At 40.5% G+C, this 25035-nt stretch overlaps 1 protein-coding gene across 2 annotated transcripts in view; it reads left to right on the forward strand.

The window, feature by feature from the left end:
- Nucleotides 1-25035, forward strand: part of plb1 (phospholipase B1) — a 169196-nt gene that overhangs the window by 90844 nt on the left and 53317 nt on the right. For both annotated transcript variants that reach the window (XM_043687220.2, XM_043687221.2), the window contains exons 34-40: nt 78-121; nt 8571-8679; nt 13353-13404; nt 16021-16101; nt 16963-17028; nt 20883-20983; nt 24192-24273. In XM_043687220.2, the coding sequence (XP_043543155.2) occupies nt 78-121; nt 8571-8679; nt 13353-13404; nt 16021-16101; nt 16963-17028; nt 20883-20983; nt 24192-24273 (535 nt within the window). The remainder of the gene's footprint in view (nt 1-77; nt 122-8570; nt 8680-13352; nt 13405-16020; nt 16102-16962; nt 17029-20882; nt 20984-24191; nt 24274-25035) is intronic.

A 25035-nucleotide genomic window follows, 5' to 3' on the forward strand; every position in this document is an offset into this window, starting at 1 on the left:
AAATAATTTTAAACATTGCTTAAAATTATCTGAGAGAATAGTTTTCAATAAAACTTGTTTTATGCTTTTATTAACAGCATTGGAGGAGATGAGTCATTAAGAAGCTCCACAACTCTGCCAAGTAAGGACATTGAAATTATATAAAATTGAATATTGTTTACTCTTTGGACATTTTGAAATGGTCCTACATGATAACTTTTAGAAGTAAAAGTTTACCTCACACCAGGATGACCTTAACAGAGATGGTCAACAGCTCTTTTTTCCCCTAAAATCTAGTCCATACATAGGTGCATTTCTGAGTATTCACCTTAGAATAATTTATTAACCAATTCAATCTTCTGTTGTAAAGATTAAAGGGTATTCCTGGGTGGAGAGGGTTGAACAAAGTAATCCTCAGGGTTGACTTAAATTGTACTCATTCAGTTGGGGGTTTGGAGGCTTAACTGGCAGCAGTTGTATTCATTTTACATACCTTCCCCAATCCTGTATTACTATGTTTGAATTAATCCTTTGACAAGTTTCTGTTACAAATATGCTCCTAATTTTTGTTGCCATACTCAAAAACATTTTCATATTATGCTTTTTAGAATTAGCTTCCTGTGAAGTTTGTGTCATGACCTTCGTTGCTATTCCTCTCAGTTCTAAGGTAGTACCTGAGCACAAAGGTTACTTGAGTGCAGTACTAAGGGAGTGCTGAATTGTTGGAGGTGCTGCCTTTCAGACGAGATGTTAAACTGAGATCCTGTGAAAGTTCCCACACCATATCCTGATGAGGATCAAGGAAGTTTCCCCCTGTATCCAAATTGTAAACTATTAATAATGCAAAGAAATTACCAGTTATATTTGCGTAGAAGTTGATCTCATGTAAAAGTCGATCCCCTATTTTTGATCAAAAATCTAGAATTTTCCGAATATCTCATGTAAATGTTGATCCTAATTCTTCACATTTGTGAGTCAAGGTATTATCATGTCCATAAATGAGGAAATAAATTTTTTTTGGTACTATTATTTGTTTTGATGTACATTTCACACCAACATTAGGCTACAGATTTATTAAGTTCATTATCGAACGAGCACTATAATTAGTATAATTAGTGTGATACAAAGTTTATTACAGTATCATTTCCCATATAAGATAGGCCTATAAGCATTTACTTCACTATAATTACCATGCAGCAGACTTCTCATGGCTCCAATGATCGGTGAGACTGTATGAAAGTCAAATGTCTAATAACTTTTTTATCAGAAATAAAAGCTTAAAATGTTAGTTTGAAAAACTAAAACAACAGTAGATGACAGAAAACGAAGAGAAGTGGAAAGATTTCGCATGAAAGTTTTGGACGCATCTGGTCAGAGTCAAGTGACAACCTCCCTTTGTGTGCAAGTCAGCTGAGCTCAGTTCCCCTGTCGCACTTGTGGAATTACCATAATGCACTGTGCATTAATTTCAGCTGCTCAAACGTAGTAAGCACTTCATAGGTGACCCCATAAATTTAACCTGAAAAAATAGTCTAAAAAATTTGACTCTTACAAAAGTTTATATGATAGATCGTCTAGTCATTATCACATTGTTATTTGTTGGAGCTTGCTATATACAATTTGATTACTACATTTCCTACATTATAGCTGAAACTACACCGTAAATACAACTTCATTGGCTGTAAAGCAGTTTGGAAGCATTAGCAGTCATGAAACTGCTTAAAGAAATGTGGTGTTTCCTTTCTGGAGAGTACGAACAGCTTGGAGCTAAATTAAAAAGCAGAACCGAAAAAGTAATAATCTCTGGATTACTACCTAGACCTCGAGCTAATTGGCACAGAGTCAATAAGATAAAGTAGGTAAATGTGTGGCTGAAAGATTGGTGGGGGAGAAATGGGACTGAATTCATGGGACATCGGCACCAAGTACTGGGGAAGAAGGGACCTGTTCCGATGGGATGGTCTTCATCTGAATCGTGCTGGGAGCAGAGTCCTGGCAAATTACATAACTAGGGCTGTAGACAGGGCTTTAAACTAAATGAGGGGAAGGGTTTAGTTATAGGGGAAATTAGAAAACCTGAATTAAAGGAGGAAGAGTGCAGAACTCAGGAGAGGGTATTAAAATCTCCAGCACAGGCACAAAAAGGACAGAGTGTTTGGAAAGGATTAGCAATCAAACTTCAAGCACACTGGACAAATGAACGAAAATCAGAAGAGGAACAGTTATACAGGACTGAAGGAGTTATAACTGAATGCACACACAATATAAGGAATAAGGTAAAAGAGCTTGTGGCGCAGAGTGAAATTGGCAGGTATGACGTGGTGGGCATTACGGAGACGAGGCAGGAGAGGGGATCAGGATTAGGAGCTGAATATTCTAGCATATAAATCCTACTGAAAAGATAGTCAGGTGCGCAGAGGGAGTGGGGTTGCCTGTTAGTAAGAAATGAAATTAAATCAATAGTAAGGAACGAAGTAGGTTCAGATAGTGTAGAATCTGTATGGGTCGAATGAAGGAACCACAAAGGTGAAAAGAAAACGCAGTTGGAGTTATGTACAGGCCTCCAAACAGTAGTCAGGAGCTAGGACACAAGATATACCAGGAGATAGAAGAGGTGTATAGAACAGGCAAAGATACAGTGATCATGAAGGATTTCAATATCCTGGTGGATTTGGAAAATTAGGTTGGTAGTGGATTGCAAAAAAACGAATTTGTGGAATGTCTACAAAATGGCGTTTTGGAGCAGCTTGTGGTGGGGCCCACTCAGGAACAGGCATTGGTGCGGTACGGTGGCTCAGTGGTTAGCACTGCTGCCTCGCAGGACCAGGGACCCAGATTCAATTCCAACCTCAAGCGATTGTCTGTGTGGAGTTTGCACATTCTCCCTGAATCTGCGTGGGTTTCCTCCCACAATCCAAAGATGTGCTGGTTAGGTGAACTGGCCATGCTAAATTAACTCAGAGTGTACAGGGATGTGTAGGGTAGGTACATTAGGAGTAAATATAGGTTAGGGGAATGAGTTTGGGTGGATTACTCATCGGAGGGTTGGTGTGGACTTGTGCATCCACCACTTCTTCTGGTAGTTCGTTCCACATGCTAGCCTCCCTCTGTGTGACAAAGTTGCCCCTCATGTCCTTTTTAAAACTTTCTCCTCTCATGTTAAAATTATGCTGTCTAGTTTTGAACTCCCCCACCCTAGAGAAAAGCCCTTTGCTATTCACCTTACCTATGCCCCCAATGATTTTCTAAATATCTGTAAAGTCAACTCTCATCCCCTATGCTCCAGTGAAAAAGGTCCCAGCCTATCCAGCCTTTTCTTATAACTCAAACTGTCTAATACCAGCTGCATTCTGGTAAATCTTTTCTGAACCCTTTCCAATTTAATAATAGCCTTCCGATAGCAAGGTGACTAAAATTGCACACGTTCTCCAGAAGTGACCACATCAATGTCCTATACAATCTCAACATGATGTCCCAACTCCCCTCCCATTATGTTTGTAGCAATTGCCATCATTTCTCCGATATTTCTGTTGATGTTCTGATTTGAGACTGGGAGACCCATCTGTGGACATTTGAGTTTATTTTAAACTCCAGACACATAAAGGAATAAATAACTATGATCTTGTAGCCATTACAGATACATAATTGCAGGGTTTCACAGATTAGGGCCTGAATGTTGAAAGATACAGAATATTAATGATGGGCAGGAAGCTCGGAAAAGCTAGAGTTGCTCTGTTAGCACAACAAAGAGTAATAATCAAACTTCAGGAAACCAGAATATGGAAATGATTTAAGTGATAAAGAGAAGTGTAAAAGAGAAATATAAAGGCAAGAAGTTACTTGTGGGGGTGGTGTACAGCTCCCCTCCCCCTTCCCTAACAGTAACCGCCCGGTCTGGTGGAAGATTATGTAAGAAATAATTGGAACTTCTCAGAGAGGCATGGCAATAATCTCAGTGGATTTTAATCTAAATATACACTGGAAAAGTCAGATGAGCAAAGTTTCTTTTAATCTCTTCACCCCCGAAGCTCCCAGCCTCATTCCTGATGAAGGGCTTTTCCCTAAAACATCAATTTTTCTGCTCCTTGGATGCGGCCTGACCTGCTGTGCTTTTCCAGTACCACTCTAATCTTGACTCTAATCTCTAGCATCTGCAGTACCCATTTCCGCAAAGGTAGCTGATGAGTTCATAACTTCTTAGAACAGCATATTCTGGAGAAAACCAGAGAACAGGCTGTACAGTGTGCATTTATAGAGATGAAATGGTAAACATTTAAGGAAATATTTCTGAATACACAGAATAGATCACTTTCAAAGAGTAAGAAAAGTTCCAAGAGATGGACTCACCATCCATGGTGAATTAGAGAGGTTAAAAATGGTGCCAAACGTCAATCAAATCCGAAAACATATAATTATGAAAACACAGTGGAAGGTCAGGTGATCACACAGAATATAAAAGTGAAGAATTACTAAAAATAAAGGAAACATTTACTGTGGGAGAAAACTAGCCAGAAACATAAACAGGTAGTAAGTGTTTCAAAAGATATTTTAAAAAGAAAACAATTAAGTGTCCCTTGCTCCTATAGAAAGTTAGCTTAGGAATTAATAATGAAAAAGAAGGAAATGACTGATGAAGTGAACAAGTGCTTTGAATTGGGCCTCACAATACAAGTCAAAAGTAACACCAGAAATAGGCGTGAATCTTATCTCCAGTAAATGGAAAGAAGGGAGGAACCACATCAGAATTACAATCACCAGGCAGTGTTACTGTACAAGCCCAGGGACGAGCTGACACCTCCTAGGGTCCTGATGAACTTCTTCCTAGAGCCTGAAAAGATGTGGCTAGTCAGGTAGTTAATGCATAAACTTTAGTTTTCCAAAATTCTCTTGATTCAGGGAAGGTCCCATTATATTGTGAGATAGTAAATTTAACTCATTCATTCAAATGGGGAGATAGAAAGTAGTGAACTACAGGCCAGTTAACCCAACATTTGTCATAGGGAAATGTTAGAAGCTGTTATTAAAGACGCTAAACCAGGGTACTTAGATTCCTTTAAGATAATTTGACAGATTCAATATGGTTTTATTAAAGGAAAACCATGTTTAACCAATCTATTGAAGTTCTTTAAGGATGTGACATGCGCTGTGGATAAAGGGAAACTGGGGTGTGCTGTACTTAGATTTTCTTAAGGCATTTAATAAGGTTACACATCAAAGGTTATTGTGGCTAATAAAAACCCATGATATAGGCAATAGTATTGTTAAGGATAGAAGATTGGTTAGCTAACAGGAAGCAGACAGTAGGCATAAACTGGTCTTTTTTAAAGTTGACAAGATGTTGGCAATGGTGTACCACAGGATCATCAATTGTTCATAATTGGTAGACGTGATTTGGATGAAGGGACCCCAGTTATGGCTGCCAAATGCAATGACACAAAAATAGATAGGAAAGTAGGTTAGGAGTCATAACAAGGCAACAAAATAGATAGCTTGATTGGGCAAAGATACAGCAGATGGAGTATAATGTGGAGAAATTGTGAAATTTTCCATTTTAGCAAGAAGACTTCTTTAAAAGTCTTTACGCTGAGTTGTTGAAGAGTTCTGAGATGTGGAGGAATCTGGGTGACCTAATGGATGAATCACAAATACTTCATTTTTAAATACATCAAGTAATTAGGAAAGCTAATCAAATGTTACTATTTATTGTGATGGAAATCAAACATAAAAGTAGGGAGATTATGTTTTAGTTATATAGGGCACTGGTAAGATCACATCCGGAGTATTGTGTACCATATTGGTCATCTTATTTCAGAAAGACTGCAAATGCATTGGTAGCAGTTCCAAGTGGGTTTACCAGACCTGGGAAGGACAAGTTATCTTAGGAGAGGGGTTGGACAAACTAGACTTATATCTGCTAGAAATTCAACTGAAAAGGACTGGAATTTTCAGTGAAGGAAACTCAGTTGTCCACTGGGAATATGTCCTATAAGTTCAGGAAATGTGATACGATCATTATTGAATGATAAATACATCATAATTTAAAAAGCAAAAAGGATTATGATGCAAAATAGACCTAAAAGGAAGGTAATGGAAGTGAAGTCCAGTTAAACAGTTGTTTAATGCTGTAATGGAAGGAATGTGGGTTAATTCTAATTAGGATTGTCAAATGCTATTCTCTATTTGCCATGTTCAACTGTTCTGTGTTTGATTATGATGAATTTGCTGCCTGATCTGTGCTCACAATTAATGATTGGTTAGGTCTGGGTATGGTTTCAGAGAATAAAATTAACAAAAATTGTAGGAGCTACTAGAAGCTGAGATGTATACACATGTACAGATATTTTATGACTAAAGAGGTATTTTAAAATGAATTGTAAATAAAAACTGAGAACTAGTGTCATCTTCAGTTAAAGGGGTGGTCCTTTCCTTGTCCTGTCCATAAAATGTGTATCTTAGACTATATATTGCTCAGAACCAGAAACATGTCAGCCAGATTCCTTAAGTTAACTAACAAAGTATTACTTTATTAAACAGAAATCTTACTCAAATAAAGATTATTTACAACAGGCTTAAAATGTGCATATACATCCAACTACCCATCTTAAGTAATAATATTCACATACACTTTCCTCCAAACTTGGAAAATATATATAAAATTTTGTAGATTGTAATCTTAAATGTACATTTGTCAAGCAGCAATTAAATTTAGACAAAAGGGAATTATTGACAGATTGTCCAATTTTAAAACTCTTTACAGTGAGTTGTTGAAGAGTTCTGAGATGTGGAGGAATCTGGGTGACCTAATGGATGAATCACAAATACTTCATATTTAAATACATCAAGTAACTAGGAAAGCTAATCAAATGTTACTATTTATTGTGATGGAAGTCACTTTCTACACAAGTTCCTGGTACTGGGGATTTTTCCTGAATCTGTTATGCTTAATTGAATTCTCTATTCCTGGAGACAATGGTGCAAGACGCAGATTTATGAGCATGGAACAAGAATAGGCCACTCGGCCCCTTTGAACCTGTTCCAACATTCAATAAGATCATGGCTGACCTGATTTTAACCTCGACTCTACATTCCTGCATATCCCTGATAATCTTTCATCCCATTGGTCATGAAGAATCTATTTACCTCTAACTTAAAAATATTTCAAGATTTTGAATCCACTGCCTTTTGAGGAAGGGGATTCCAAAGACTGATAACCCTCAGTGAGGAAAGAAATAGCTTCTTTAACTCTGTCTTAAATGCACAATCTCTTTTTTTTAAAACTATGATTCTGAGGTATACTTTCTCCCACAAGAAGAAACATCCTTTTGACATCTACCCTGTCAGGTCCAGTCAGGATCATATATGTTTCAATTAAGTCATCTTTTATTCTTCCAAACTCCAAACACCCAGCTTATCTAGCCTTTCCTCATAAGGCAACCCGTTCTTTCTGGGTAATAGTTATAGAAGAATCATAGAATCTTCACAGCAGGTCATTCAGTCTATTGAGTTCACATTGACCCTCTGAAGACCTTCCCACCCAGACCCACTTTCCTAACCTATCACCATAAAACCCGCATTTACCATGGCTAACTCACCTAGCCTGCACATCCCTGGATACTATGGACAATTTAGCATGGCCAAACCATCTAACCTTCACATCTTTGGACTGTGGGAGGAAACCAGAATACCCAGAGGAAAAACCACACAGACACGGGGAGAATGTACAAATTCCACACAGACAATCGCCTGAGGCTGGAAACAAACATGGGTCCCTGGGAGGTAGCATTACCACTGAGCCACTGTGTCACCCTACTACACATTAGTGTAGTAAACCTTCTCTGAACTTCTCATTTAAGAACTCTCCATTTGTGGTAACGAGTTCTTTCAGTGAGTTTTGAACTCATACACTTTGATGAGAGGTGTTTCGGTGAAAGAAAGAGAGAAATGTAGCATAGATAGCAACCTTTCACTGACTAAATCCAAACTGGGTCACGTGAACTCTCTTTGAAAGCTGTGCAGCCTCAGTTTCTCCACCTAAGTTGCTTGGTCTTTGAAAATGCAATTGCTGTAGGTAGTGTCCTTTGATTTGTAGCATTCTTTCCAAAATGTCCCAGTATCTTCACAACAGATATATAAAGTGTACAATGAACTAGTAAATGTGCAACATCATCTAAGTAAAAGAAATACATGTATATGTGAAAAATTTAAATCTGAAACAAATAGAAAATATTGGGATTAGGTAGGGAACTGGTCTGGATGCTCTTTGGAGGGTTGGTGCAGAGTTGATGGGCACTGAGTGATTCTATGTATATGAGAGAAGGTAAATTGATTTTTGAAAAAGGTCATATCAGATTTGAAAAGTTAATCCTGTTTCTATCTTCACAGATGTTGTCTGACCTGAGTTTCTCCAGTATTGTCTGTTTCTATTTAAGAACATTACTATGTTTATTTCTTGGCTTCTGGTTGTATCATTCATCAGAAACTATGTATCAAAGCATGTCACTGATTTTCAACTTTTCTTTGAATTTGTTAACTGCTTGTGTAGCAGTAGTTACTGTTTTCCACTTAATATGTCCTGATATTCTTTATTTTAGATATTCTTCGTGAATTTAACCCTTCATTGACTGGATTTTCAACTGGAAAGGGGAATCTTGAAAATCCCCAAACATTTCTGAATCAAGCTTTTGCTGGAGCGTTAGCTGCGTATGTATTTGGTTCCATGACTGGGTCAATAATGAGGCATAGATTTGCCTTCCTCAATGCAACCTATGCACCTCAGCAGAACATTCATTCAGAGCCATTCTATTTATTGTCCTTTAACTATTTTCATTTTTGCCAATTTGATTTCCTGAACATTGTGAAATGGTTGAAACACTAGAAGCAGCAAAGTCTATGAGCACTGACAACATCCTGGCTGCAATATACCAAAGACTTAGGGTTTGGGTCAGGTCATATCCTCTAGTCAATCTGATTCAGTATAGCTGTACAGCGGCATCCACCCGCCAATGTGATATTTTGCCCAGAGAGACGTCACTGACACTGTTATCAAGTGGCATTTACTCAGCAATTACCTGCACAACTATGTTTACTTTAGGTCCCATCAGAGCCACTTAACCCCAGACCTGATTCCCATCTTGGTCAAAAGAATTTCAGAGAATGGGGGAACTGTTCCTGCCACTGAGCTCTAAGCTGCATTTGTATGCGAGGGACATCAAAGAGTTTGTTAGCATAGAAATCATAACATAGAGGTCTGCTGGTTGGAATAATCCTGGCACAAAGATGGATATGGTGGTTGGAGATCGATCATCTCAGTTCCATGTCATCAGCGCAGAATCTCTTGAAGGTAGATATTTTCTGATCAACCAGTACAGAGATGTAATTAAACACCTGCTGGACAGGTGGGAATTGAGCCTGGGCCTCTTGGATCTGAGGTAGGGACTGCGAAGCCTTCACTCTACCACTCCAATTAAGGAATGGTGACTGTCGTTCCATAAGACCATAGAACTGTTCCCTCATTAGAGAGAGATGACTGGTCATGAGTTTAACCTGAGGGTCACAATGCTTCAGGTGAGGTGTCAAGGTGAGAAGGAAGGAAGTTACCTTCATGGTAACCTCAGCTGGTGCAGGAATTAAACCCATGCTGTTGGCGTCAGTTCTTCAGGATATTGTCATTGGCAAAAACAATTTCAACTGCGGTAGCTCTGGAGAAGAATCAGTAAAACTTGCTGAGGTTCTCCAACAATTTCTGTTTGTATTTTGTTTCATGATGGCTGTTCATCAACAGCTTCTCAAGCTCAATTATCCAGGGGTTATGAGTCCAGGCTAGCAATACACATTTCCAATCTATCAATTATAATAAGCAAATTCTACCATGAGCAACATTGGGTGTGAGTAATCTGCTTGCTCAAGCAAAGACAGACAGCTTAGAATGAGACACGAGTAGAAAGAATGGGCTACTTCACCTATTTTCCACTACTCGTTCCTCAGAAAATCTGGGTACAAAGTTAGTGTTTGTTTCTCAGATTGGCTGCTATTATAGGCAGAGGATGTTTAGAGGGGGTGATTTGAAAGCTTAAATAGCCTTCGCAATCCATTACATGCTAATCTATATTTTAAAAATGTTATTTCATTTAGTTATGATGGATAGAGCAGGGTCAGGAATGGATGTCGCAGGTTCCAGGATTTAGATCTTTCATTAAGAACAAGGAAGGCGGTAAAAGAGGGGGAGGTGTGCCCTTGTTAGTCAAGGACAATGTAATGTTGGCTGAAAGAATGTTTGACGAGGACTTGTGTACTGAGGTGGTATGGGCTGAGGTTAGAAACAGGAGAGGAGAGGTCACACTGCTTGGAGTTTTTTATAGGCTTCGGCACAGACCCAGGGATGTGGAGGCAAGGATTGGCAAAATGATTCTGGGTAGGAGTGAAAGGAACAGGGTGGTCATTATGCGGGACTTTAACTTCCCCAACATTGACTGGAAATGCAAAAACTCTAGTATGTCGGATGGATCAGTTTTTGTCCAATGTGTGCCGGAGGGTTTCTTGACACAGTATGTCAAAGGGTCGACAAGAGGGGAGGCTGCAATGGATCTGGTGCTTGGTAATGAATCAGGTCAGGTGTTTGATTTCGTGGCAGGTGAGCACTTTGGAGAGAGTGACCATAATTCGATTATTTTTGTTTAGTGATGGAAAAGGATAGGTACATGCCACAGGGCAAGAGTTATAGATAGGCGAAGGGCTATTATAATGCAATTAGGCAAGACTTAGGATGCATAGAATGGGGTAGCAAAATGAAAGGGATGGGGACAATGGAAATGTGGAGCTGGTTTAAGGAACAGATATTGCGTGTCCTTGATAGGTATGCCCCTGTCAGGAGTGGAGGAAGTGATAAGGTAAGAGATCCGTGGTTTACTACAGAAATTGTATCTCTTGTTAAGCGGAAGAAGGAGGCTTATGTGAAGTTGAGACAAGATGGTTCAGATGAGGTGATGAAAAGTTACAGATTAGCTCGGAAGGATTTAAAGAGAGAGTTAAGAAGAGCAAAGAGAGGACATGAGCAGTCTTTAGTAAATAGAATAAAGGAGAACCCTAAAGCTTTCTACAGGTATGAAAGGAATAAAAAGATCACTAGGATAGGAATAGGGCCAGTCAAACACAAAAGTGGGAAGTTGTGTGTGGCCCCTGTGGAGATTGGAGAGGTGCTAAATGAATATTTCTCATCTGTTTTCACTCAGGAAAAGGTGAATATTTTAGAGGAGAAGAACGAGGTACGGAATATTAGACTAGAAAGGATCGAGGTTAGTAAGGAAGAGGTGTTATAAATTCTAGAAGGAGTGAAAGCAGACAAGTACCCTTGGTCGGATGGGATTTATCCAAGGATTCTCTGAGAAGCTAGGGAGGAGATGTTGGAGCCTTTGGCCTTAATCTTTGAGTCATCATTGTCTATAGGTTTAGTACCAGAGGACTGAAGGATTGCAAATGTCGTGCCCTTGTTCAAGAAGGGTAATAGAGATGATCCTAGTAATTATAGACCAGTGAGCCTTATGTCTGTTGTAGGAAAGGTTTTGGAAAGGATTCTAAGATAGGATTTATAATCATTTAGCAAGCAACAATTTGATTGCAGATAGTCATCATGGTTTCGTCAAGGTCAGGACATGTCTCACAAATTTCATTGACTTTTTTTGAGAAGGTGACCAAGCATGTAGATGAGGGTAGGACAGTTAATGTGGTGTACATGGACTCCAGTAAAACCTTTGATAAACTTCTACATGGTTGGCTGTTGGAGAAAATGTAGAAGCATGGGATTGAGGGTGATTTAGCAGTTTGGATTAGGAACTGGCTTTCTGGAAGAGGCAGCGAGTGGTGTTGATAGAAAATATTCTGCCTGGAGTCCAGTTACTAGTGGTGTGCGACAAAGATCTGTTTTGGGACCACTGCTGTTTGTTATTTTTATGAATGACTTGGATGTAGGCATAGGTGGACAGGTCAATAAGTTTGCAGATGCCACTAAAGTTGGTGGAGTAGTGGACAGTATGAAAGAATGTTGCAGGTTGCAGGGGGACTTGGATAACTACACAATTGGGCTGAGAGGTGGCAAATGGAGTTCAATGCAGATAAATGTGAGGTGATTCACTTTGGGAAGAATAACAGGAAGGCAGAATACTGGGTCAATGGAAAGATTCTTGGTAGTGTGGATGTGCAGAGGGATCTTGAAGTCCATGTTGTGGGCGGCACGGTGGCCCTGTGGTTAGCACTGCTGCCTCACAGAGTCAGAGACCCGGGTTCAATTCCCGCCTCAGGTGACTGACTGTGTGGAATTTGCACGTTCTCCTCGTGTCTGGATGGGTTTCCTCGGGATGCTCCGGTTTCCTCCCACAGTCCAAACATGTGCAGGTCAGGTGAATTGGCCATACTAAATTGCCCGTAGTGTTAGGTAAGGGGTAAATGTAGGGGTATGGGTGGGTTGCGCTTCGGCGGGTCGGTGTGGACTTGTTGGGCCGAAGGGCCTGTTTCCACACTGTAATGTAATGTAATGTAAAATAATGTAATGTAATAGATCCCTGAAAGTTTCCACCCAGGTTGATAGTGCTTTTAAGATGACATATGGTGTGTTAGGTTTGAGTTCCGGAGCTGTAATGTCATTCTGCAACTGTACAAAATGCTAGTGCGGCCGCAGTTGGAATATTGTGTACAGTTCTGGTCGCACCATTACAGGAAAGATGTGGAAGCATTGGAAAAGGTGCAGATGAGATTTACCAGGATGTTGCCTGGTCTGGAGGGAAGGTCTAATGAGGAAAGGCTGAGAGACTTGGGTCTGTTTTCATTGGAGAAAAGAAGGCTAAGAGGGGATTTGATAGACGTGTACAAGATGATCAGCGGATTAGATAGAGTAGACAGTGAAAGTCTTTTTCCTAGGTTGATGGCGTCAGCTTGTAAGAGGGGGCATAGCTACAAATTGAGGGGTGATAGATTTAAGACAGATGTTAGAGGCAGATTCTTGACTCAGAAAGTGATAATGGTGTGGAATGCCCTACCTGCCAATGTAGTTAACTCAGCCACATTAGGGACATTTAAACAATCCTTGGACAAGCACATAGATGATGGGATAGTGTAGGGGGGTAGGCTGAGATTAGTTCACAGCTCGGCACAATGAGCGCCAAAGGGCCTGTTCTGCGCTGTATTGTTCTCTGTTATATGTCCTGTGGTATTTAAATTTCTAAAGCTCTTGAGACAGATGGCAAACCATGAGCCCTACTACAATGTGGCAGCCCTCTGACACACAATAAACTCGGATTTAAATGCCTCTGTTCAAAAAAAAGAAAAGAAATGTAAATGAGAAATGTTATTGATCAAATACATATTTTTCTCCCAATGACCAGAGATCTTCCAGATCAAGTGAGAAGATTAGTGAGCATCATGAAAAATCATCCGGTAAGGCTTCTCCAATGGTATTAAAACTTTGATTTCTAAATCTTTATTCCAAGTTAGAAAGCCTCACTGGTGAGTGGGACCTTCAGTTTATGCTCACTCTGCCCCTTGGTTTCAGATCTATCCCCAATATATAATACTCAACAACTGAATATTACACACTTCTTGAGGGTAGCACTGTGTTTTAGATTTTCCAATCAGCCAAGGCTTCATAAGCTGAGGTACAATGCAGAAAGGGCATTGAGGAATGACTCGGTCTACTCACATTGAATTCCATGGTGGATTATACAGTTCCATCCGACCGAGGGGAACTTTTCAAGTCACAAAGATGTACTGCATGGTTCAACTCGTCCTTGCTGACCAGATATCCTAAATTAATCTAGTCCCATTTACCAGCATTTGGCCCATATCCCCATAAACCCTTCCTATTCATGTACCTATCCAAATGCCTTTTAAATATAATAATCATACCAGCCTCCACCACTTCATGCAGCAATTTATTCCATACATGCACCACTGTTGAAGAGTGTGGTGCTGAAAAAGCACAGCCGGTCAGGCAGCATCCGAGGAGCAGGAGAATCAATGTTTCGGGGATAAGGCCTTCATCAGGAATGAGGCTTGTGGGCGAAGGGGGCTGAGAGATAAATAGGAGAGGGTGGGGCTGGGGGGAAGGTAGCTGAGAATACGATAGGTAGATCAAGGTGGGGGTCAAAGTGATAGGTCAGAGAGGAGGGTGGAGCAGTTGGGGGAGAAGGGCAATGGACAGGTAGGACATTCAAGAGGGCAGTGCCATGTTGGAAGGTTGGGACAGGGATAAGGTGGGGGAAGGGGAAATAGGGAAACTGTTAAAATCCACATTGATGCCATGTGGGTACAGGGTCCCAAGGCAGAAGAGGAGGCGTTCTTCCTCCAGGCATCGGGTGTTAAGGGTTGAGTGATGGAGGAGGCCCAGGACTTCACATCCTTGGCGGAGTGGGAGGGGGAGTTGAAGTGTTCAGCATAGTGCAGTGGAGTTCGTAGGTGTGGGTATCCCAGAGGTGTTCTCTGAAACAATCTGCAAGTTGGTGTCCTGTCTCTCTTTAATATAGAGGAGAAAGTGAGGTCTGCAGATGCTGGAGATCAGAGCTGAAAATGTGTTGCTGGAAAAGCGCAGCAGGTCAGGCAGCATCCAGGGAACAGGAGAATCGACGTTTCGGGCATAAGCCCTTCTTCAGGAGAAGGGCTTATGCCCGAAACGTCGATTCTCCTGTTCCCTGAATGCTGCCTGACCTGCTGCGCTTCTCTTTAATATAGAGGACACCACATCAGGTGCATCGGATACGTGTGTGAAATTACAGGTACATTTCTGTCAGATGTGGAAGGATCCTTTGGGGCCTTGGACGGAGGTGAGGGGGGGAGGTGTCAGTGCAGGGTTTGCACTTCTTGCCATGGCAGGGGAAGGTGCCAGGTTGAGAGGGTGGGTTGGTGGAAGACATGGACCTGACAAGGGAGTTGCAGAGGGAATGGTCTCTCTGAAGTGCACATGGGATGGGGAGTTAGATATATCTCTGGTGGTGGGGTCTGTTTGTAGGTGGGAGAAATGGTGGAGGATGATGCAATGTATCTGGAGGTTGGTGGAGTGGAAGGTGAGGACCATTCTGTCCTTGATGAAATGGAGGGGTGAGGTTCAAGGGCGGAGGTGTGGGAAGTAGAAGAGATGTGCTGGAGGGCATTGTCGACCACGTGAGAGGGGTAATTGTAGTCTTTGAAGAAGGAAGCCATCTGGGATGTTCTGTGGTAGAATTGGTCCTCCTGGGAGCACATGGCGTGAAGGCAGGGGAACTGGGAATAAGGGATAGCATTTTTATAAGAGGCAGGGTGGGAGGATGTGTAGTCCAGGTAGGAATGGGAGTGGGTGGGTTTGCAATAGATGTCCGTATTGAGTCGGTCACTGAAAATGGAGATAGAGAGGTCCAAGAAGGGGAGGGTGGTGTCTGAGATGATCCAGGTAAAAGAGGTCAGGGTGGAAGATGTTTGTGAAGTTGGTGAACTGTTCAACCTCCTCATGGGAGCACGAGGTGGCGCTGATGCAGTCATCAATGTAGCGGAGAAAAAGGTGAGGAATGGTGCCAGTGTAGCTGCAGAAGATGAATGTTCCAGGTACCTGACAAAGAGGCAGGCATAGCTGTGACCCACTGACAGTCATAAATGGATGGACCTTCTGATTTTATGCTTATTCACATTTTTAATGGTTATATACAACTAAGTGGCTTGCCCAGCCATGTCAGAGTGTGGTTAAGAGTTAATTCCATTCCTGTGAGTCTATAGTCGTGTGTTGGCTGTGTTCTTCCTCTAAGGGGCATAAGTGAGTAAACCAGCAACGCTCATACTTGTCGCTCATTCCAGATGTATTATTTAATTGAATTTAAGTTCACCAGATGAGTTTTAAACTTACATCTCTGAACCATAAGCCTAAGTCTCTGGATTATTAACCCAGTTACATTGACACAATACTATCAGCCTCACTTTCCTATTTGAAGCATGAAATCAGTGAATTTAACCAATGGCATCACCCAATGGTTAACCTTTGCTATTGGAATGGCTAAAAAATCCTATGGCATTTCTTGTTTTCTGTTCTAGAAAATTGATTTTCAGAATGACTGGAAGGTTATCAACATGTTTATTGGTGGAAATGACATCTGCAATTACTGCACTGATTTGGTAAGCAAATTATTTGAGATCCAGAATGACATTGTTCTCTTTGAATAGTTGGGGATTTCCTTTAAACCGGACAGGTCAGTCAGAAAACCTGTGGGAAGCAGCAGTCTTATATGTCAGCGATCGACCTGACTTCACAGAGAATAAAATCTGAAGCCAGCCCTGCTCCCAAGCTCACCAGTTTCCTGATTGGCGGGTAAGGTAAAAATGGCCTCCACGGCATCATATAGAACAGAAGGAGGCCATTCTGAACTTGTGCCTATAAATGAGCTAACACTTCACAATCAGAAATTGCTGGAGAAACTCAGCAGTTCTGGCAGGATCTGTTGAGAGAAAGCAGTATTAACGTTTCAAGTCCAGTGATCCTTCTTCAGAACTCTGAAGGCATCAGTGAATCAAATGGGTGTTTGCAATAGTTGACAGTGGTTAGATGGTCACCATTAGACTTGCTTTTTTAAATTTATTGATTTCAAACTTCTCTATTTGTCACGGTGGGAATCAAGCCTATGACCCCAGAGCACTGGCCTTCTCCCCTGGATTCCCAATCCATTGATATGAGCATTACCTAAGCACCTCCCCATAAATTGCTGCCTGATTCAATTTTCAGACACCTTCTGTCACTGGGTGGGCTCCTGACAATTTTCCATCATTCTCCACTATTTAGTTGTAGCAGGAGTCTGACAGCATTTGAAAAAGGCTGGGAGCTGATGTAAAGGATGGGAACACAGTGACATTGTTCCAGGGGTTTTGTAGCCTTTTGGGTGCAAGTAGAAATTTATCTACCAGCAGCGACTGGTTGTTCCTGGGTCAAATGTACTTGCAGGTCACTGAGTTTGCTTTGTCTGTTTTCTTTGTTCTTCTTAGGCTTATTACTCTCCTATAAACTTTACCAGGCACATTGAAGAAGCTTTAGACATCCTCCTCAAAGAGGTAGGTCCCAATTTACACCTTAACTCATTGGATTCCACCCATCCTTTCTGGATTCTTAAGTTTATGTTTGGTGTTAATGTCTTTTGTGGTAATTTGGGTAAAATAATCCTGAAAGAAAAACAATGTACTGAGTTGGGCAAGTTCCTAACTGTGATGGTGATAGGATAATAAGCAACATGGCAGTCATTCTGATTGTAGATGCAAAGTTTGGGAAATACAAGGTGGGGTAGTAGGTCCCAAATCTTTTTTATTTCCATCATTGTAGAGCTCGGTCCTAAATCCCAGTTAGCAGGAATGTCTTCAATCCACACCGAAAATCATTATCAGTAACAGGTTTGAGGGCATTCTGAGGACTATCCTGAGAAATCCGACCAGCTCACCCTCCTTAGGAACAGAACCTGCTAAAACTTAACGGGAATGACTGTAAAGTTGAACACCTTTTCTTTAATTCTTTATTTTTCTGCGTTTATGTTCTATGTATTGTTTTTTTTTGTAGTTTAAGATGACGCTGGAGAGTGATGACACTATACAACACTCTTCACTGTATTTTGTAACAAAACAATGTGACAATAAATAAATCAAATCTAACTTCATTTTGAAATCAGTCTTCAGACATCAGAGTGTGGAAAGAACAATTGAGCGCAGAGAGAACTGGTTCCCGAACTTTAACCTGGAAGGGAAAGAAAACAGTTTTCTCTTGGATCTGTTAAAATGTTCTGACTTGTCCCTTTGGAGTGACATGGTCTCTGTATTTCACAGTGTACTTAGAGTCATGGTCATACAGCACAGAAACAGACCCTTCAGCCCAACTATCCATGCTGACCAATTTTCCCAAATTAAACCAGTTCCATTTGGCTATGTTTGGCTCATATCCCTCTAAATCTTTCCTATTCATGAACTTGTCCAAATGTCTGTGAAATGTTGTATCTGTACCTGCACCTGTTACTCCCTCTGGCAGATTATTCCACATACAAACCACCCTCTGTGTGAAAACTTTGTCCCTCAGGCTCCTTTTAAATCTTTCTTCTCTCACCTTCACATTGCCTTTTTGTGAGTTTGATGTTTTGATCAAGCTTAGAAGTTGCATTTCTTTAAGTGTAACTTATTTCACAAAACATTTCAGCAACAAGGGAATCCAACCATTATCAAATTAGTAATCATTTCATCAGCTCTGATTTTGAAGTACAGTGAATGACACATACCTAGTGAATGACATTGAACTCATTATACTTGACCCATCATTGTGTTTGGTGACCGTTCATATTGTGCACTCGAACTTCACTGACTAACCTCTATTTTCGTCAACATTCCGAAAAAGTACATTCCAGGATGTAAGAAAACCCTAGAGGAGGGTTACATACCATCCAGCATTAACCAGACAAGTTAAAAATAGTGTGAAATGTGTGGTTGCTAAATTTGCTACAACACATGGATAGGTAGAAGACTAAATTGTGAAGAGGACACAAGGACTTTACAGAGGGATTTATGTAGGTTAAATGTGTGAGCAAAAATTTGGCAGTTAGAGTCTAATGTGAATAAATGTGAATTTTCACTTTTGCAGGAGGAACAGAAGAACAGCATGTTATTTAAATGATATGGAGGTGTCATTGTTGGAATGAGGTGGACAAAGTCAGGAGTCACATGACACCAGGTTATTGTTCATCTGACAAAGGAGCAGTACTTTGAAAGCTTGTGATTTCAAATACAGAGAAATCTTGATTATCCAGCATTCAATTATCTGAATTTTGGATTATCTGGCAAAATTGCAAGGTCCCAATGCTTGGCTAAACTGTCTTATCTGGCATTTGATTATTTGAACATTCAATTACCCGACAAAACACTCTGTGCCCACGTCGTTCAGATAATCAAGGTTCTTCTGTAAACATATTGGACTATAACCTGGTGTCGTGTGACTTCGTTGGAAGGGCATTAAATATAATAATAGAGAAGTTATGCTGAAGCTTTATAGAACTTTAGTTGGGCCATACTCAGAATATTGCATACAGTTCGGGTCATGACACCATCAGAAGGATGTGGATTCTTTGGGGAAGGTACAGAAATGGTTTACAACGATGTTGCCTGGTCTAGGGGATTTTTGCTATGAAGAAAGGTTGGATAGACTGGGATTGTTTTCACTGGAAAGCAGGAGGTTGAGGGGCAACCTGATAGAAGTTTATAAGATTGTGAATGGCATGAGGCTTTTTTCAAGGGAGGAGAGGTCAATTACAAGGGAACACAGGTTCAAGATGTGAGGGGAGAAGTTTAAAAGAGATGTGCAATGTAAGTTTTTCACGCAAAGAGTGGTGAGTGCCTGGAACGCATTGCCAAAGGAGGTGGTGGAAGTAGACACGCTAGCAGCATTCAACAAATACCTGGACGAATACGTGAATAGGAAGTGTATAGAGGGATTCAGATCCTGTAAGTGAAGACATTTTTAGTTTGGAAGAGAAAAAAGTGTCAGTGCAGGCTTGGAGGGCCTGTTCCTGTGTTATTTTTTTGTTTGCTCTTCATTCTTTGTTCTGACTTTGTTCTGAGCTCTGAGGAAGAGTGGAATCTGATGTCCTGGTATTTGAATCACAAAAGATTACAATACTGACTCAGCAACTGATTAGGAAGGCAAATGGAAGTCATTGCAATGCAAATGGAATATAAGAGTAGGGATGTTTTACAGCATTTGTTCAGGGCATTGTTGGGAGCATATCTAGAATACTGAGAGATGAAACCTTTTGATATCGTTTTGTAACCATTTCTGAATGTCTCACCAGGAGTAGAGAGGAAGGGAATGTCCTTGATGTTTCTGGTGTATGGTGTTGACTGGAGGGCCTGTGCAGCAAAGTAGCCTTGCTTGAACTTGTGCATGAAAATGGTTGCATATTTGGGTGCGAATCTGGTCCCCTTGGCTGTTCCATATGACTGGATGAAGAACTTGTTTTTGATAGTAAAGACATTGTGGTTGAGGATGAAGTGGATGAGTTGGAGGTTGTTGTCTGGAAATTGGCAGTTGTTGGTATTGAATAGTCAGGCTGTTGCAGCGATGCCATCATCATGAGGGATGCTGGTGTAGAACATGGTGCCAAACATCCATTGTGACAAGGAATGTTCCCAGTTCAAATGGTCCATGGATGCTGAGTTTGCGTAAGAATTCTGTAGTGCTGCGACATAATCTGGGAGTTCCTTTTACTATAGGTTTCAAGATGCCCTCGATATAACCAGACAGGTTCTCATGGATCCTGTTGCCTCATCACCATTGAAATAACTGCACAGAGGCCAGTATCACCAACACCAAGTCACCCTTTATTTACTGTAGCCAACCAATCCAGCATCAGTCCCCTGAACTGAGAAGATTCTAAATCCCCTGTTTATATTGGTCAGCTTTCTGATTCGCCCAGGTTAACAATCCCAATCAAGGACCTCGTAGTCAACAAGATCCACCTAATTCCAATCACTACACAGGCTAACACTGACATTATGCTGTGGGAGATCATCTTCCACCAGCAAATAAATGTATGTTATATTAATAATACAAAAATTGTCATGGAGTACTTTACACATCTGCAAAATGAATACTGTACATATTGTTGAACACGGACACATTCTGTTGACCAATTAGGAACCTCAACCAATTAGCATTCTCCTCTCATGCAGAATAAATGTCATTTCCCCATTAATTTGGTATTCTTGCAAATTGTCCTGTGAGATGAAAAACTTCAACAAGCTGTGTCTTTTATTGGAGTAATGCTCAGGTTCTGTCTACCAAACAATTACTTGATATTCTACATATAAAACCTTTTTCCAGCCCAATTCAGATTTCATTGTTCAGTCACTGTTAACATTGAGCTTTTACCTTGCTTCAGGTTCCAAGAGCTTTTGTCAACTTAATTGAGGTTTTAGAACTCATTCCTCTGAGGCGCCTTCACCAAGACACCCAGCTGAGCTGTCCCAGAACACTTGTAAGGTATAGTAATTCCACTTTTCTAAAAGACATTCTGGCTTTAGTTTTGGCCAATTTTCTGGTGACAGTTTGGTGCATATAAATATTATCTGCAAGATTCTGGGTTGAGCATGGCCATAAAATAAACTGTAATTCTGGGACACCTCTGGGTGAATAATGCCTTTACAGGTTTAACCTTTTCTTATTCATTTTTGAAATGTGGGTGCTACTGGTATGCCCAGCATTTTCTGCTCAAGGTAACCCAAGAGGTGGACTTCCCCCTTAAGCCTCTGTACTTGGATATAATTTTAATTGATTGTTTGCTTGGCTGTTTCTGATGATAATTAAGAGTTAATCACATTAATGTGGAGCTGCATTCACAAATAGACCTTTATTGCATCAATCAATTTTACAACTTAAGACACAAAGTCCACCCTGGACAACGATGGGTTTCTTCTAAGAAATAGCTTTGTGGAATGGAGGTATTTTTACCCAGCGTGCACAGTGACAGAGAAACTACTCTATCTCTGGGACTGCATGCCTGTACAGACATCCCCAGGAATAGAATGGTTCTCTATCGCTGTAGGTTGCGGATGAAGAACTCAACCATGCTACTGCACATTTAACATTGACTCTTTTAGGCATTAAAACAAATAATAAAAGCTGAGAGCAATGTGTAAGGTGTTTCCAATTGACAGGGTTTCTCTATATTCTAGTAAGCATACAAAGTAGTTGATTCTTTTGTTACGCAGCTGGATGCCTTTGAGTGTAATCTTAAACAGCTCCCCTGGTGTAGGCTCCTTGTAATGACTAATAATGCAGCATACATTTTGCTGTATTCACATAACGGGATGGTCACACAAGCAGACACTTTGGAGTTTCCCCGGCTTTTATTAAAAAGGTTACACATCCATAACCACTTTCAGCTATTGAGCAGAAAGGAAAACACCAGGAGTTTAATACAATTATTGTGATATTCAGCGGATGCATCTCTGAGACTGAACTGTTGGTGCAGGAGAGTATATTTGTGAAGAGCCGCAGTCCACCAAAGACTAGAGGTGCGCCACAGAGCTGCATATGAAAATCTCCTCAAGCTCTCCTGGTCTCTTGAGCACCCCTGATTTGAACTGCTTCACCAATGGTGGCCAAGTCCCAAAATCCCCTCCTGAAATCTCTTCTCTTTACCCCTTTCTCCTTCTTTACAAACCTTCTTAAACCCGCCCATGGCCATGCCTTTGGCCATCTGTCCTAACATCTCCTTCCGTGGATTGGTCTAATTTTGCTTGACTATGCTCCATTGAGCTCAGTTGAGACATTTTACTATGTTACAGGTGCTATATAAATGCAAATTGTTATTCCTGTCTCAAGTTCCTCTACCAATATAAGTCTTTCACATGTAAGTCCGAACACATGTAGCTTTGAAGAGTGAAACTTCAGGATATTTTCCATTATTTTCCCTCATTTCTGTGCTGTATCATTCTGTGAAGAAAATTCTTCTCTCTGACACAAGGAAACTGATTTTGAGTTTGACTGATAAATGTTTTGGTCCCACATCTGGTTTATGTACAGATTATAGTTATGACAAGTATAACAGTTTGGTACAGTAAGAAGATGTTTTTCAAAGGTTGTAGAAACAAAATAAAAAGCTTTTATTTTGTTACACTCTTCATAACTATAATCTGTACATAAATCAGATGTTGGACCAAAACATTCATCAGCCAAACTCAAAATCAATTTCCTTGTGTCAGGGAGGAGAAATGACTTCACAGAATGATACAGCACAGAAGGGGGTGTTGTATGTCCATCCTAAGATCTGAATTATTAAATTAATTTTCCTGTTCTAGCCTATCTCCATAGCTCAGTAATTTGTTTCCCAAAAAAAAATTTATTGACTTCTCATTTGAACACTACATTTGAATCTGCTTCCAGTCACAGCATTATGGACGGTAACAATTCACTGAAGATGTTACTTCATATCACCTTCCGTTCCTTTGGCAATTACCTTAAATCTGTGTTGTCTGGTCACTAATACTCCTGCCACTGAAATGACTTTTCCTTACTTGGTGTAACGTTATATCATTTAACCGGAAGTATGCAGAGTTATAAGGGGTTTCACTTCTTAGTATTTCGGAAGATCTAAGTCTAAAGGATTCGGGGAGTATGTTCATTTGAACTACTGAGGAGATAGCTAGATCTGTTTTCTTTCCAATGGTCACTAAAAAGATACTTTGAATGTTTGTTTTAAAAGCAGCTACTTGAAGTCACATGACTTAAGCTAACTGCTTGAACTTGTTTATTGGAAATCACATGTCTGAGTTTGTGGTTGTCAGGAGTGTGGCCATTTCAGATTGTTTGGAGTCCAGCTAAGATGTACCCTGCCATTCGATATGCCACACAACTCATCTTTCTCATTTTACATGAAACGCCTTTGGATAATCTAGACTAAGAGTTGAAAACTGATTCAGCCAGTCTCCTGTAGGACTAGCCTGTAGTAGAGATCCTCTGCACATCTCTTTAATAACCCATGCCTTAAAAAAATCCCAGAGACAACCATATATAGCCAGTGACAAGTGTCTGTGTCTAGTGACACCTGTCTATGTGTACCAGGATGCTGGACTGAACTGAAAGACAACTAGACTAGCTCATATCTTATCCTTTTCTCTTCAAGAACTAACAATTATTTGGTCAGAGTTTTTATAAAAGTTAACCTGATCAGAGAAAGTTTCTTTAATTTTTCAATGATTGGCATATGCATCCATGCATGTTGGTTATTTAGAAAGGTATATATTCATACTGTCATTTTGAAACTGTGTGTTAATAATCTTTTGAACCTTTATTGAATAAGTTTTGTTTTGAAACAAATCAATAGTTTTGGTGTTTTTTGATGAAGCCTGGTTGGTGTATTAAATTCTGGAATTGATAGATTGGTACGTATAATTGGCCATGTGCTGGTCTAGTGATATTGTTCCTGTTTTAAATGTAAATATATGTTGTGACCAATGGAGAGGTGGAACGAGAGAAAGTGCACTCTTCCCATGTCTGCTGTAACATCAGTAAAGATACTCTGTTACAATCCCGAGGCACTTCTGTTATCTACATCAATGTTGATTGCATAAAAAGCACCTTCCAGAACATAAGGTTCTCAGTGGGGACACTGACACATGACTCAAAGAAATGAATCACACTAAACCACACAAACTGTGCAAAATTGATTTTCTAAAGTTTCCAACAGAATGCTGTGTTACTGTGTGGTGAAGCCCAATGAAAACTCTCCAGAGTTACAGATGATGATTGACGCCAACAAAGCCTATCAGGTATTTCACATCACATTCAGTGACCCTTTCTCTCATTTGTTTATGTCGGTGCTCGGGTTATCTTTTGTTGTTGTTGTTGTTGTTGTTGAACTGCTGTAATGATTGTATTTCTGTAATAGAGTTGATGTGATGGTGTTGCTGTAATAGAGGTGGTATGGTGGTGTTGCTGTTTTACTGGTGCAATCATGGTGTTACTGCTGTACAAGTGGTGACGGTGCTGGTGTAGTGATGACACTGTTGTTCTGGTGTAATGATGGTGTTTGTTTTTCAGGTGTTGTGATGGTGTTGCTATCTTACTAGGAGAAAGTGAGGACTGCAGATGCTGGAGATCAGAGCTGAAAATGTGTTGCTGGAAAAGTGCAGAAGGTCAGGCAGCATCCAAGGAGCAGGAGAATCGACGTTTCGGGCATGAGCCCTTCTTCAGGACTATCTTACTAGTTCAGTGCTGGTGTTGCCGTTGTACCAGTGTAGCAGTGGATTTGCTTTGAACTCGTGCAGTACTGGTGTTGCTGTTGTGCAGGTGTAGTTCTCGTGTTGCCATCGTATAGATGTGTTGCTGCTGTATTGGTGTAGTGCTAGTGTTGCTGTCGTACAGGGGTACTGCTGGATTGCTTTGAACTTGTGTAGTATTGGCGTTATTGTTATACTCATACAGTGACGGTGTTATTGTCATACAGGTGCAACAATAGTGTTGCTTAGGTGTATTGATGGTGTTGCTATCCTTAAACTGTAGTGATGGTGTTAATGTCGTACAAGTGGAGT

This window comes from Chiloscyllium plagiosum, unplaced genomic scaffold (genome assembly GCF_037043375.1).
Source record: "Chiloscyllium plagiosum isolate Xiang-an unplaced genomic scaffold, Cpla_swu_hap1 HiC_scaffold_3, whole genome shotgun sequence".
In the NCBI taxonomy this organism is placed as follows: Eukaryota; Metazoa; Chordata; class Chondrichthyes; order Orectolobiformes; family Hemiscylliidae; genus Chiloscyllium; species Chiloscyllium plagiosum.